At 42.5% G+C, this 13712-nt stretch overlaps 1 protein-coding gene across 1 annotated transcript; it reads left to right on the forward strand.

Moving 5' to 3' along the window:
* Positions 1–1199: 1199 nt before the first annotated feature.
* On the forward strand, positions 1200–13706 carry LOC121921514 (peptidase M20 domain-containing protein 2-like). Its single transcript, XM_042449702.1, has 3 exons — positions 1200–1912; positions 3790–3938; positions 12972–13706. Exons 1-3 carry the CDS (start codon positions 1409–1411, stop codon positions 13225–13227), a joined length of 909 nt encoding a protein of 302 aa, XP_042305636.1. The 5' UTR covers positions 1200–1408; the 3' UTR covers positions 13228–13706.
* Positions 13707–13712: the final 6 nt, after the last annotated feature.

The raw sequence follows: 13712 nt of genomic DNA on the forward strand, positions 1-13712 counted from the left end.
GCCATAAATTAGAAATGATTTGAAGGCACACAACAACAACTAACAAAGAAGGAAACGGTAACCGAAAGAGCAACAGGTGGTCTGGTGGCATGCAAAAACAATGAAGCTGCAACTCAGTTTGCAAAAGGCTTTCCTAAGGCTTGTCAGAGCTTTCTAAATCTCTGCAAAGAAGCAAATGCTACCTTGCACTAATTCTGCATATAGGTTGAATAGTTTAGGGTGGTGTGTTGTTGTTGTTGTTGTTGTTTGGCTTCAAGTTGTTTCTGACTTATGGTGACCCTGAGGTGACCCTGTTGCAGGGTTTTCTCAGCAAGATCTGTTCAGAGGAGGCTTGCCATGGCTTTCCCGATGAGGCTGAGAGAGTGTGACCTCTTGCACAAGGTCACCCAGTGGCTTCTATGGCCGAACTGGGAATCGAATCCTGGCCTCCAGAGTCTCAGTCCAATGACGAAACCACTACACCCTGCTGCCTCACTAATGCTGGCCATGAAGCCCACTGGGGTGACCTTGGGCAATAAGTCACACTCTCTCAGCCTCAAAGGAAAGCCATGGCAAACAGACCTCCCCCGAACAAACCTTGTCAAGAAAGCCCTCGTGAAGTGAGAAGGTAAAGTTAGATTTCTCAAGATGCTAATTGTGTGAATTGAGACAGAGTCATCAAAATAAATTAAAGCTAGATTTTTAAATACACAAAAGAATTGTTTAAAAAGTGGTTAAAATATTACTTTTGAATGGAAGAAAACAAGATTTAAGTGTCAAAGGCTTATTATACCAACTGGGAGGAACGTGGGAAGTCAGTTGTAAATACTATGTAGATTTGGAAAACAATGTGATGATTATTTTGTTATTTGTATGTTATTATTTTGTATATTCCTCATTGCAAAATAATTTTTAACAATGATAGGTTCCCCTCAGGGTCGCCATGAGTGGGAGGGAGACGACTTGAGGACACACAACTACGACAACAACAACAAGCTTAGGCCTTTACTACACTCTAAAGCAGTGGTCCACAAATTGCCTCTTTAAGAGCTTTTGCACTTCAGCTCCCAGAATCCCAGGCTATTGGCCAACATGGCTGAGGCTTCTGGGAGCTGAAGTCCAAAATCTCTTAAAGGGGCCGTTGGGGGGGGGTGGGGACCCCTGCTATATATAAAGTGTCCTTGGCCAGACGGGTCGCCTTCGAGATCACGTGACCGAGAGAGGTGGGCCTCGTGACGTGAGAGCGTTCTCCTGCGTCCCTGAATCAGAGAACTACACTTCCCAGAAACCCTTGCGCTCAGGGGCGTGGCGTCGTGCCTTGAAAACGGCGGGAGTTCGAACACCGCCTTTCAGAGCCGAGGCAGGTGAGGTGGAGAGAGGGGCTCTCGGAGAAGCGCAGTCACTCAGTGCTGAGGCCGAGGAAGAGAGAATGGATCCGGTGGTGCTGGAGGAGCTGAAGCGTCGGGCCTCGTGCGGGATCGAGGCGTGTTCGGGGCGCCTGTGGGGGCTGAGCCGGGAGATCTGGGGGGCGCCGGAGCTGGCCTACCAGGAGCGTCGGGCCCACGAGGCGCTGGCCGGCTTCTTCTCGGGCTGCGGCGGGTGGCGGGTGCAGCGGAGCTACAAGCTGGAGACGGCCTTCCGGGCGGAGTGGCAGTGGGGCCCCGGAGGAGCAGGAGGCGGCGGCGGCGGCGAGGAGAAGGAGAACGCTGCTGCTGCTGCTGCCTCCCCCGAGGCCTCCTCTTCGTCCTCCTCCTCGGAGCCGGTGCTCCGCGTGGGCTTCCTGTGCGAGTACGACGCCCTGCCCGGCCTGGGCCATGCCTGCGGACACAACCTCATCGCCGAAGTGGGCGCCGCCGCCGCCCTGGGACTCAGGGCCGCCCTCCAGGGGAGCCAGCCCCAGCCACAAGGGGGGCACCCCGCCCCCGCCGTCAAGGTGAGCCAGGGGACCGGGGTGAGATGATGATGATGGTGATGATGATGATGATAGCCCTGGTTAAAGACTTGACAGGATGGCTATTGAGGATGCTTTGATTGGGAGTTCCTGCAGGGCAGAAGGGGGCTGGGCTGGATGGCTCTGCCTCTCCAGGACACAAAGGAGACCGCCCCCAGGGTCCCTTCTCTCCCCTTCCCTTAGAAGAGCCCAGGAGGATGCCTCCCCAGGGACACTTTAGGCCTCCTCACCACGAAGGAGGAGGAGGCAAGGCAAAGTGGAGGGAGGGCACTGAAGGAGAAGGAGAAGAAGAAGGGAGGACGGAAGCTGTGAAACGCTCCTAGGAACCTAAATCCATGCTCCTTAGTCAAGCTCAGAATGGAGTGCGTTCACGGGAGAAAGAATGGGGAGACATGAGCAAACCAGAGCTAAAACACTCACATAAACCTGTGATCATTAGTCCTGCCTAGAATGGAGGATGGTTTGGAATTCCTTCTGGACAGAAGTGGAGCTGGAGGACAGGGCCTGGAATAAAGGGGGGGGGGGTTGTGTGTGTCTCTGCCTTTCCAGGCCAGCAGGAAGCAACCCCCCTTCTCTCTTTGGGGTCCCTCCCTGCCCAGCCACCTTGAAGGCTGCCCCCAGACTGACCAGATGTGTCCTCACCTCTGTGCAAATCTTGCCCACTCCCCCATCACAACCATTTTTTCTGAATCCCAGTGGCAAGTTAGCACAATATTCCTCCCCCCAAAAAAGAGACTTGTTCAGAAACCCAGCTGTCAAATCCATCCAGGGTGACCAGAGGTCCTCACCGCAAAGGAGGACAAAGCACCATAAAGATGGAGGGTATTCAAGAAAATTGGAGGATGTTGCCAGAATTAAATGCCTAGAAGCACTCATGGAAATGTAAAACTCTGCAGCTTTGTCGTGTTTAAAATGTAGGACCTATTGGAATTCCTCCTGGGCAGAAGAGTGAAATAGAGGACAGGTCCTGGGAAAAGAGGACATTGACTCACCCTGGCTGTACATCCCATAATAGTCATGGTCCTGACCCTGCAGGGCAAGCTGATATTCTCACTTATTATTACCCAGGGCACGGGAGATGGGAAGCTGTTTGCCTTCAAGTCCTGTCACAGGGTTTTCTTGGCAAGATTTGTTCATTAGCAGGTTTCCTTTACCATCCTCTGAAGCTGAGAAAGTGTGACTTGCCCAAGGTCATCCAGTGGGTTCATATGGTTCAGCCTGGGTTTAAACTCTAGTCTTCAGAGTCATAGAGCAAGGCTCAAAAGACTGCGCCATGCTGATCCTTGAGGAAATGGTCACCTGGTGTGAGAGCATTTTTCAAGAAGTTTCTACTGAGGTCCATTTTTTGTAGAGTGAAAAGCTGCTCTGCTGCAGGCAAGCCAGATATTCAAACTGAGGAGGAAGTGATTTTTAAACCCATGTTTTTCCTGAGGGTCCCTTCCCACCTCCAACCATCCCCTCTCTCAGGTGTTTCTCATTTGGTTCAACCATCATGGGTGCCTCTGGAGTACATAAATCCTTTATGTACTCTGCCTTGGAGGTAGAGAGGAACTGCTGGACCTCTTACCCTTTCCCTCCGCCACTCCCTTCTCCTTCTGTGTCATGTCTTTTTAGATTGTAAGCCCGAGGGCAGGGATCCATCTAACTAAAAAGATTGCATGTACAGCACTGTGTAAATTTACAGCGCTTCATAAATAAAGGTTAATAATAATAATAATAATAAAGGGGTGGCTTTTGGGGGGCTATTCTCTACTACCTCATACAGGGCTTTTCATATCACGGTTTCCCACACATAGACACTTTTTATCCCTCCTCTCATTTATGACGCCCCTGACCGCTTGTGACCCTTCCCCTTTCAGATCATAGTCTTGGGCACTCCTGCTGAAGAAGATGGAGGCGGCAAGATAGACTTAATTAAAGCCGGGGCGTTTGATGGGCTAGATGTGGTATTCATGGCTCATCCCTCCCAAGAAGATGCAGCTTATTTGCCAGATGTAGCAGAACATGAGTGAGTAAACTGTAACGAGAGGTGATGTCTGCTTTTCCGTTAAGTGCTTTCTGTTTGTTTGGATTCTCTTTAGCAGCTACATTTTGTTTTTGTTTTTTGAATCGGGGGCTGTCCTGAAGGTTGCTTGGAATTCCCTTCTATTTTAGTAATGCTGATGTCATCCCACCAATCCACATGATGTTTATGGCAGAGATTTTCTGTCCTGGTCAGCTGTTAGTTTCCCTGGAGGTCCTCACTGACAAGGCCAAGGCTTCTCGTAACTGGGTTTGGCACCATAGTGCTGCAGTTGAGACCCCCACTGTCCTAGACACACTAGCGCTAACTTCCCTGCTGGGTATTGGGCATAGTGAGAGCAACGTTTTCCTTTGCGAAGCTACTGTGCCTTCCCCTCAGATGGCATCTTTCTATTTCATATTTATGCCAGCTTTCACCCAGAAAGGGACCCAAGGCTGCTTGCAAATAAAAACATTTTAAAAACATAGTACTATGAAAACAAAACATCAAATAAAAACAATATGACATTATATACATTAAAATCTACAGTATTCACCCCATATAACAAACACTCCATATAAAAGCCATCTCATTATTATATATTAAAAGCTTGCCTGAATAAAACTATTTTTGCATGGTGACAAAAGGCAAGCAGGGAGGGGGTCAGCCTAGCTTCCTGAGGAAGGCACTTCAGAGGGTAAGAGCAGCCACTGAGAAGGCCCTTTCTTGTGTTCTCAGCAGGCAAGCCTGCGATGATGGCGGGACCAAGAGCAAGCCTTCTCCTGAGGATCTTAGGGCTCTAGCCAGGTTTGCATGGGGAGATAACAGTCTCTGAAATAGTCTAGACATAAGCTATATGTTGGTGAACATTTCCCCATAAGAACAGGAAAGTGGGAATGGTGGTAGAGAATAGGCACTACTATCCCCAGTCATGGTCGTAATAGAAAGTGGTATATTAATGATCAGAAGCAGGAACAGCCACTTCTTGAGAGAGAGAGAGAGGAGAGATTGTGAGAGTTAGAGTCAACGGGGGACTGCATGTTCTCCATCTCTGTTTCGCGGTAGGTAGCCACTCTTCTGTTTGTCCTTCTGTCTCTGAGCAGCACAGGAAAGGAGATTGGCCTTAAACAAGGAATTCCCAAGTGAGTGAGCAAGAAAACAAAAACTGTAATCTCCTGCCTACTTGAACAGTTATGAATGCTTTCTGACTTTGTTTCTGGATGTCAGCATGGAGACTATGTTTAGTCCTTCCAGTGTAGAGGCAGCAGCTATCACAGCGTCCAGTCTTTTCTACCATGAGAGCACATTCCCATCTGAAAGGGAGCACATCCACAGCCCTCTACCTCTGCCTATTTCTTCACCCTTGGTTTCTTGGGGGTGCACTACCAAAGACTGAACCAGAGCCTTGAAGTCTGAAAAATTAGTTTTTTTGAAGTCATCATTAGAAATTTGTTAGCTTAATTCATTGCCACTAGCAATAATATTTGAAATCGTTTAATTAGTTGAATTAATACCAATTAATTTGTTGCTTTAGAATAGGGGTGGGCAACTGTGGAAGGTGTGCTCTCCCATTGCACCTGCTCCTGCAATAAATAAATAAGTTTTGTTGGCCACAAATGCCTTTTAGGATATGAGGGCATTCTCAACATGTTTTGGGGGCTTTCTGGGCTCGTAGAAGGGCCATTTGGGGTCATTTTTTGGCTTGGAAATTTTTTACAAACATTAAAGGTTAAGAAAAGCTGTCCTAACAATTTATTGAGTTAAGTCTGATTACTGATCTGTTTGTCTCCTCTTTTCTTTCTACCTTTAACTACTTGTATGTTTTACTCTTTCTTCAGACATCTTGTTTGTTATAGAGTAATGTAAAAATTTATAATGAATTATATATGCATTTCAGATAGATGACACTAATCCATGGTAATTGTAAGCCTAAATGGCTGACTCTAAATATCAGTCAGTGAATCAGGCTGGATAATTTTTAATCAGAAATGTGCAGAACTGAACCAGTACATCCTCGCTGCCTCTCTACACCCAATCAAGGGGTGTTATCTTCAAAGATCAGTGGTATAGTACATATTTTTTTCATGCAAAATCTGGTAATCCCAAATGCAACCTGTGGAATATCCTGTTTAAAAGCTGTGGTTCCTAACATGACCACTCTTCTACTACTCTAGGTAGGGCAGGGGAGGTCATAGGATTTAGCTACGGTAGGTGTATCTTGCCTTCAAGTCCCAACCTTACCAAACTTCACAAAGTATGTGAATAAAAAACAGATTGAGAGGGATGAGGAGAGGAAGTGGAGAAAACAGGGATGAGGTAAGGAAATTTTTTTCTTAGTTATCACTGTGTTACTTAGTTATTATCACTGTGTCACTTAGTTATTCACTGTGTGAACACTAATAAACCCATTAAAAGAATACAAAAGGGTTCTTTGTATTGCATTCCAGAACTCATTATTTCTCTTCTTTTCCATTTGCTTCATAGATTTCCCCCCCTGCTTATTTTTATTGCTTCACATCTCTTCTGTCCTTGGGCAACTACTTGGACTGTCTGCTTCCTTCATAAGAATACCAGGAAGCAGCAGGCAGATTAGCCTTTGCAGCATAACAAGCAAGCTAGCACAGAGCCACATGATGCATTTTCTTCAGTCCCAATCCTTCTCTGCGGTTTTTCTGTGTCTCTGAGATGTGTCTACAGACTGGCATTATACACCAGTGTGGGGGCATGGTGTAGGCATGCTAGCTTTCCCCACATCAGTGACACACTGTGTGCCCAACCGCACGGCATGGGGCGTCACAGCACTCCATTGGCACAGCTTTTAAATGTTCTGAGGCAGAGGAGTGCCCAAAAGCTGTTGCGGTTAGAGTGCCATTTCTGTGGCGTGAAAAGAATCCGTTTTTTGCACCACAGAAAGGCCAGCTTGGGGCCGCACTGTGCAGTTGCCATGGCCTCAATCCGGTGAGGAAAGGGGTGGCACAGAGCTGCCTCTTAGGGACCGTTTGTTGAGCCCCTGAATCTGGCAGAAAAAGAAACATCTTATTCCTAAAGAATTTTAACGATCTAAATTAATTCTTTCATTAAAGTGTAGCATTAATTCAAATCTTAATCAAGAAATCTGAGGAGTTGAACTATGTTAGGTGAATAATTAATTTAGCAAGTTAATAAGTAAGCATTTTTCCATGCTATGGACTGGACTGACTGAGGAAGAGTAAGGAAGCTTTGGGTGTCCGAAGTTCCCCAGTAATATGGCACCTGATCCGTATCTGATCCTGTAATGTGACCTGTCAGAATGTTTTAATTCTACAAATATCATTTTTGTTACCTCTTTCATCCTCAGATTTGGGTTTCAGGGCAGATGGTGTAACTGGCTGGATTTCATGCAGGGTTATGCAGATGCTAAGCCTATTTTTTGTATTTATATTAATATGTATTTTCTAGATAAAGTAGACATGAACTTGAGAGGGGTGTTGATAATGTCTACTTGAACTCTGAATATCTTTTTATTCAAGATACCTTCCCAACTTTGGTAATCTTTTTAAACTTGGCTACACAAATAGCCAGGTAGTTGTAAAGCTTTTAAAATTTGGAAATACCCCCCCCCCACACACACACACCCTAAGATTTTCTGCCTGATGTTGAAATGCTTTATGAAACTGCCAGCTTTTATTAGCAAAGTGGATGCTGCAGCTTAACAAATTAATCTCTTTCCCCTTTTCCAGTTTTCATTTTACCTATCTAAATTTGTCAGTGCATCAAGTGTAAAGGGACATATTGGCTCAGCAGTTAAGACACTGACTCTGACGACCGCAAGATCAACAGGTCGGCAGTTCTAGACCCAAGTGTTGTGTGACAGAGTGAGCTCCTGTCATTTGTCCTAGCTTCTGCCAACCTAGCAGTTTGAAAGCATGTAAAAGTGCAAGTAGATAAATAGGTACCACTTTGGTGGGAAGGTAAGTGTTCTGTTCAGTTATGTTGGACACATGACAATGGAGTCGTCTTTGACAACACTGGCTCCCTCAGCTTAGTGACGAAGCACCACCCCCTGCAGTCGGACACGACTTGACAATCATGTCAAAGGGGAAACCTTTACCTTTTACCTTTATCAGGTGTCAACTACTTTCTATGATATTAAATATAGTTATACCCTTATTGGCACTAGGCTTACCATTACTTGTATAGCAAGTTTTTCTGCAATTGTTATATTAGAAGCACTTGATATACAGTCCTGCTTCACATGATCCTTAAATGAGTTTGTTTCAACTAATTTCTGATGTTCTTATTCGGAAACTCCAGAAATTAGATCTGGTGTTTACCTGGAATATAAAACTGAACTCTGATGTGACTCAGGGCTGCATAGTTGAGTATTAACTTTGGCTTTATAGTCATATTTAGCAGTGTCTGTATTTAAATGATGTTTCTGTAAAACTGGCACATCACAAAAACATAGATTTGATACTCATGTAAGATTTGGAATTTTTCCAGCCTGAATGTAGTATACATTTCTTACCTCAGATATTATTTGGTGAAACTTCTGAAATGTAAACAAAGCTAGGATACAGGATTTGTCATTCTGAATGATATACATTTCCAATCCAGTATTCTTTTTTACTGTGCCTACATGCCAGTTTATTCTTCATAAATATTGTTATATATTGCTCCAAATTGTTTTTACTTAGTAAGACTGGAAATAGGATATTTTAATATGCATGGCCTTTTATGATAACCCGTTTCTTTTCACCACCTAGTGCCCACTAGCTTATATGTGTCTTTCCCCATCATGTATGACTTCCCCATTTTTGAAGTGAACTTCTTGTTGACTACTTTAGAAGGCACTGAATGCTTCCTCTTGCATTTTTGGAGAAAGAAATTATTCCTCTTAGCATCAGGGATGTTATTCTTTTTGAAGAAGCTTATCACAGTGACTACATTCACACTTAATGATAATCTAGGATTATCCTAGTTTACAGTGAGTGGTCTCTATGCTGTACATGTATGCTGATTACTCCCGTTTCATAGGAGCAACTAAAACAAACCAGTAATCAATAGTTTTTCTTAACATACAAACTCAGGATTCTGGATTGTTACTCTTAAACCATGATTCATAAGTCTGTTGTATATGGCTTCTGACTGATCTGCTATCCTGGTTTGCTTGAGAAGAACCATGATAAGTTACCCATTTCTCGTTTTATCTGCTTATTTGAGAGGAGGAGCAATCCATTTAAATTAGCAATAAATTAGCAGCAGACAGGCTTTGTGTATGCTGCTAATTTACTGGCAGCCAAAGTAAGCCAGTAATGTTGACTTACTGTTATGTGCAGTTAATCAGTTCAGTGTTGATTAAAAAATGAGACTAATTACAAAATTAATATTTTTAATATTTTTATCTTTAGGCATGCTTTGTATTCTTGGCTTCCATGTGCCTGAATTTATTAACATATTACAAAATGTATTAGTAAATGGATTTATTTAAGGAATGTATAGCCTGTCTTTTACATCTATCCCCAAGCAACTAATAGGTTTTTTTTAATGCAGCAGCAAATAAAAATAAGGTTTTTTAAATAAAAAGATATGGAATTAAAAGTGAGATCAGATATGTGAAATTGCTGTTAAATCATACAGGTTGAGTATCATTTATCTGAAGTGCTTAGGACCAAAAATGTTTTGGATTTCAGAGTTTTTCAGATTTTGCAATGTTTGCATGTATGTAATGAGATACCTTGGAGATGGGACCCAAGCCTAAACATGAAATTCCTTTATGTTCCATATACACATTATACACATAGCCTGAAGGTAATTTTATACACATTATTTTTTAAAATTTGTTCACAAAACAAAGTTTGTGTACAGTGGGACCATCATCTTAACTGACAGACTACATAACATAGTTCTTGGGCCCTGTTACCATTATCTAGAATACAGGTGGCAAACATGAATCCTTCAGTCCTACCCTAGTGAGGGATTGTGGGAGCTGCAGTCCAACAACATCTGGAGCACCACAAGTTCCCCATCCCTGATTTAAAGCATTTTTACTCTTTAGCCTCTTTAGTTGAACGCTTCCCAAAACAGTTTACATCAGACCAATAGCAGCAAACAAGACAATTTGTGTCCATAGCCTTACCATCTGTGAGACATAGTTTAAAAAGAAAAGGAATGGGAAGAGAAAAGAAAAGAAAAGAAAAAGAAGCAAACTCAGAAACCAGATCTTGCCAGTACCACTTTATTTCAGTGGCTAAACATGTAGGCCCGTTACAGACGGGCATAATAGTACGGACTCAGTCCGGACTAGGGTTAGAAAGGGGCGTCACTTCCGGACGCCCCAACCCTAGTACAAAATGGCGCCTATTCCACACGGGTGCCGCCATCTTTATGTAGCGGACGCATTGCGTCTGCACGTTGCACAGCAGATATGATGCCGCAAGTGCACCATTGGCGCCTTGCGGCGTCATAGCCACAACACACAGAGAAGTGCCATTTTGGCGCTTCTTTTTAGCTGCGCCGGGAAGCCTCGCAGTTTAGCCGCTGGGGCTTTTTGGCGCAGCTAATGACGGCGCAGGCAGAGCACCACTTTTCGGTGCTCTGTAACGCGCTGTAGAGTATCAAGTTGGTAGTGCTGTATTAGGTAGCGCTGTCTAATTCCACAGCATGAGACAAATGACATGATGTAAGAAACATAATGTCCAGCTGCTTGGGACAAAATGATAGTATAGACAGTGCATAGATAGATAGGTTGGTTGGTTGATTGATTGATGAGAATTGGTATCCTGAGCTTAGGGAAAAGAGTACTTGCTTGTGTGATTCAGTAAGAACAAACATGGGAGGCTTGTTTTGTTTATTTTATTTTGGGATATGGTATCTTTTTTCATTGCTGTTCGTGCTATTGAACTCTTTAGTCTGGTATGGCCTTAAGAGGCAGGGCTGTTAAGTTGTTTTTCTTGGGTATACCCTTACAGACTTCACCAAGTTGTTAGGGTTATTTTGGGTCATGTTAACTGGAAGATACTGATATGCAGCATGCCCACACCTGTCAGCAGTTTTGCTTTCTGCAAAACTATATTTGACTCCTTTGTAAAGTTTCCTTTGGTTTAATTTTCTTTAAGAAAACACCTTTGAAATGTCTACCTGTGTGGTTTTGTTTGCTGTGGACTTTTTAATTATAATCTCCCTTATGCCTTGTACTACATCCTAGGCTGACTTGCATATTTGGAAATAGTTGTGAAACTGCTCTTGATTTGCACCACCAGAATTAGTACAGTGGCCCTTGATACTATGTTGGGGCTTGGTTCCATCACCTTCCATGGATACCAAAATCTGTGAATGGTCAAATCCCATTAAATACAATGGGGTAGTAAAATGGTGTCCCTTAGATAAAAATAGCAAATTCAAGGTTTGCTTTTGGGAATTTACATTTTTTGGAATATTTTCAAGATGTGGATGGTTGAATCCATGGATAAAGAATCCATGGATATGGAGGGCTGACTATATATGAATTTGTTCAAGGTGTCATAGGGTTGTTCTTTCTGGAGAGCAAATTTTTATTACTATTAGTATAAACTGAAATCTGCTTGTTATTTCTAAAAGATCTGAAAGCTACTGCTATCATCATCATCATCATCACCACCGTCATTACATTATATCACATCACACTGGTGTGTGAAATACAAGTTTCCACACTCTTGTTCACCAGGGCAAAGGTGCTATTCCCCTTTGGTTAGCAGGGAGTTTCCTTGGCAATCCTTCTACCTTCTAATCTCCGTGTTTAAGATGAAAGCACGAGATCATCTGGCCAGAGCCTCGTAAACTGTGAATCTTTAGATCTTATCTCTTTCACATATGCAAGCTCAAAAGTATAAAAGCAGCCAGCAGCAAATCTAGCAATTTGTTTGTGTTTTCAAGTTGTCTGTTGACTTACAGCAGGTGAATCATAATTTCAGATCTTAAATGAATGGAAATAGAAAAGGCTCAAGTAAGAGTCTTTACTCACAATTCCTTATAAAATCCAGAGCTCCATTGGGTTCTGCACACCTGTTTCTAAAGTATGATTCTAATTAATGTCAAATCAAAGCTAGAAAGCTTACTTAATTATAAGACAAGTTTTCCAAGGCCAGAAAAAAAACCACTGTAAGATATAAGTGCTAACTATGTAGGAAAAGATAGTTACAGTTCATTAAAGTTGGCTTTGAATAATGATTTTGACAAGGATATGATTAAGAGAGAGGTAAGGAGATAATAATCTTTTAAACCCAGGTGATTTCTGGGCTAGAGTAGTTAATAGTACTGGAATTGTATTTCATCATTGTAGAAGCTGAACAATGTTGAACTTAAATTTTTTAGATTCAGCTTTTACACTGATTTTCTTTTGATCTCTCCATGGCAAAAGGTTAGAAACCATTATCTACCTTTTATCTAAAAAAGGTGTCTCCTGTTTTCTGCAGGTGTTGATATCAGTTATTCTGCCTAGGTTTTGCTGCATACACAGGCCTTCTCTGTTGATAATGTTTTTTTTCCCCTTTTTCAGTTAGAATGTTAGTTTGCACATGCAAATACTGTTTGTTTGTGTGTGATGTCTTCAACTGAATCTAATAAGAATTTTGAATCCTGCGTAGGCAACCTCTTTGTGCTAGTTATGGTGGAAGGAGGAAATGAAGAAATTGTCAGGACATCTCAAACAACGTAATTGCAGTTTTACGTATTCTGATTTGCCCCTTTCAAAAATTCCTGTTTTGTTAGTTTATGTGCATCAAACAAAGTATTTTTAATGTACTAATATTCTTTTATTTCCACAGAGCTTAACTTTTTTCTTGTACGTATTTTTCCTAGTCCACTGACTTTGGGTATAGAAGTCCTACATCAATTACCTTCTAGTCTCAAAATTTGTTTTCTTGATCTGTTATTTTCAGTAATGTACCTTTATAGAGTCTTGAAGTAATACACTGGTATGAACACTTATCCCATTAAAGTTAAGTTCACTGAATGAATCCAAAGGGGTATTTGTTACTTCACAAAAGTGTTTAAAAACAAGTGATGGCTTTTATTTCCTAGTGTGACTGTGAAATACTTTGGAAAAGCTTCTCATGCTGCTGCTTACCCTTGGGAAGGAGTAAATGCATTAGATGCTGCTGTTCTTGCATACAACAATCTGTCAGTTTTAAGACAGCAAATGAAACCAACATGGAGAGTTCATGGTGAGATGTTCATTAAATCTTATGTCCAGCAAGTAATACTTCAGCACTGTTTGAGAAAATGTTATATCTGGCATGCTAATGATCAAATGCAAGGGGCTGTACTTATTTTGTGACAAACCTGCAGTTTGTTCCTTAAGTAGAAAGTGTTTAAAAGCTACACAGGTTTGGGAATTGTTCACCTAAAACCCTACAGTTGTTCATGCAATAAACTAACAGATGCCTAACTTAAGTTGTTGAGTGTTCATATAGATCAGTGATGGTGAACCTTTTAGAGGCCAAGTGCCCAAACTGCAACCCAGAACCCACTTATTTATTGCAAAGTGCCATTTCCCTTTGGCTTTCTAGTAACAAACTCTGGCAAACTCTGTGCTGAGGCGACAGCACATGTGCTCACAGAGAGGGCTCTGAGTGCCACCTCTGGCACACATGCCATAGGTTCGCCATCACTGATAGTGGCTGGTATTGAGTTGGTTATGTGCTAGTACAGCAAACACCTACAATTGTGTATTTATAATAACAGGGAGAAACCTCACATTTCCACTGCTACATTGAAGTTTCCAGTTTGTGCTTCTTATCTGATGGCATGTGTGTGGGGGGG

Source organism: Sceloporus undulatus, chromosome 1 (assembly GCF_019175285.1).
Source record: "Sceloporus undulatus isolate JIND9_A2432 ecotype Alabama chromosome 1, SceUnd_v1.1, whole genome shotgun sequence".
Taxonomy (NCBI): Eukaryota; Metazoa; Chordata; class Lepidosauria; order Squamata; family Phrynosomatidae; genus Sceloporus; species Sceloporus undulatus.